The 2,321-nt window shown below is 47.2% G+C and overlaps 1 protein-coding gene across 1 annotated transcript; it reads left to right on the top strand.

Moving 5' to 3' along the window:
* Positions 1-1,804: 1,804 nt before the first annotated feature.
* On the top strand, positions 1,805-2,321 carry STEHIDRAFT_114490 (uncharacterized protein; the record flags this gene model as incomplete). Its single annotated transcript, XM_007308644.1, has 2 exons — positions 1,805-1,900; positions 1,956-2,321. The coding sequence occupies 2 exons, from the start codon at positions 1,805-1,807 to the stop codon at positions 2,319-2,321; spliced, it is 462 nt and encodes a 153-aa protein (XP_007308706.1).

Raw genomic sequence — 2,321 nt, 5'->3', positions numbered from 1 at the left:
GGAAAGGCTCACAGTATTACGTAGGTTAAAACTGCCTAGTTTGTCGTTTTGGATATCGGCAAGACGGAATTTGTTCAAGAGTCCTGGTTGAAGCCCAGTGCTGTGGCCGTCAACATCGGCACTAACTACATCCCTGGTAAGCTGGTCTATATTGTCGTCTCGTTGGCGATGTCGACTTTGCCTCCGCTTCTAACGTCGCCTCGCACATTATCCCCGTCCCAAGAGGTGTCTGCTCCATGACCATCATCCAACCTATCTAGGTTTCTACGGTACCTTTGCAGCCAAGTGCCATTGGTGACTTGCCTTCTATTCATTCTCTGTTGAATTAACACAATCTCTTGTTGGTTGGGCAGCCTTGGCGGTTCCTTACCTTCACATGTTCCCAAGCACATTACCCCAGTGTGAGCTGACTTGTCTGTGCTAACTACATCATGGTACAGCACCACAGAAAGATCATGGGCATGGCCTCACATGGAGGCCATGGATCATGCACATACAGCATGGATGGATATGGACATTGTTTTTATAGGATGGATGTCGATAGGAATACTCTGACAATACTGTATAGACATGTCCATGAGCACCCATGCAAGTGGTCTCCATTTCCATGCACCTTCCATGTACTGGTATACATGGCCATGACCACCCATGTAATTATATGTATATTCATGTACTTCACATACTGGCTTGAGCATGTTATCAATCACTCATACAATGTGCAGTGCTTTCCACATATCTTCTAGAATGGCTTTGACATTTAATAGTGTCTGCCACAGGTATGCAAATACAGTCTACAGTGTTTTGGACCTGGACCTGCAAGATATGGGTCCAGGTTTCACCTTCTGGGACCCACAACTTTCTTTTTGCCTTTTAAACAATGTTTAATGTTTTGAGTGCTCTGTGGTGTCCCAGAGCACCAAAAACTGTATTTCCAATATCTTTCAAGTGTTTGAATATTTATTCAATATTTCTATGAATTAATTGACCAAAACCCATGCGTAAAGACCCGGTAGTCAGATTTGTGCCCACAGTCAGACCCATGGCAAGCCATAATATTTATAAGAACACCTTCACTAAGTTTGAGGTAAATATCTGAGACAAGACAAGATGAACAAGCAGTAAGTGGCAAAGATAGGCAGCGTGTGGCACACCGGAGTTGCCCGCACACCAAAATTGCGGGCGCTGCCGAGATTTTCCCACACCCGAGCACTGTCCTTTTGCCACGTCACAGCGGAGTCAGTCAGAGTTTGATTGACTTGCTGTGGTTGAACTCGCTTATTTCTGTGTTGTCCCGACTTCTTCTCTAACTCCCATGTTCCCTGTTCGGCCTCCCTCTATCTAGCTTGCTCCATCACTTGCTTTCTAGACTCTTTTCTAGTATGAGGTGTGTCACAACTCTCCTTTATACATTTTATTTACTGACTACTTCCACTGGTGTGTCTCTTGTATTGAGGGAGGAGGATGGACAATTAGAGCCTGAGCAATGTACTTTGATTACATGGTATATGTCTACTCTTTTCTATTTCTCTCAATTCTATGCTTGAGGGAGGTCCACATTGCAGCTGAGCTTTAGGTATGATCCTCCATGCGAAGGGTGCCCCGCTACAGCACTGACACGTTGGATTGTACCTAGCTTACACTGGGCTTGACCTTCTTCTGTCGCCTGGGGACAGCGAACAGTGCATGAATGAAATTGCTTCCGTGCTGTCGCACTGAGACAGCGAATGACACCAAGTTTGTGGGTTCGTGCTTTAAACAAAACAACACTTGCCGCTCTCTCACTTTCTTCTCCACCACCACCACCATGGCCAACGACAAGAAGCGTAAGGGGAAGGAGACAGAGGATGGTAAGCCCGCCCCTAAGAAGGCTCACACGGCAAAGGCCAAAGCTTCTGGGTATGTTCTTATTCATCGCCACATATCCGCTACTCACTCTACGTAACCAAATCACGAAGGATGCACTTGTCGAGCTAATCACGTACGCCCGCACTTTTTGTGTCAATAAACCCGCACCCAACAACGACCACGTCCCCGCTCAAACCAGCACAGTCAATAGCACGAGCTTGTCGCTGCTCATCACTCAGCCCGCCGCTCAACCTGGCACGATCGATAACCTCGAGCAAGATGATTGGTCGTCGCTTCTCACCCAACTTGACCAAGCCGACATACAACCGATTGCCTCCACTTCTTCGTTCCCGTCAACACTCGCATTCCCCGATGTGAATTTGCTTGGATGGGACTTTGGTGGCATGAGTGCAGGTGGTCAGATGATGGGGATGGGGGACTTCACAGACTGGGACTTCTTGTCATCGGGAACCTGA

This window comes from Stereum hirsutum, assembly GCF_000264905.1.
Source record: "Stereum hirsutum FP-91666 SS1 unplaced genomic scaffold STEHIscaffold_15, whole genome shotgun sequence".
NCBI classification, from domain to species: Eukaryota; Fungi; Basidiomycota; class Agaricomycetes; order Russulales; family Stereaceae; genus Stereum; species Stereum hirsutum.
Note: the sequence above shows the minus strand (reverse complement) of the source record. Positions and strands in the feature narration are given on the sequence as shown.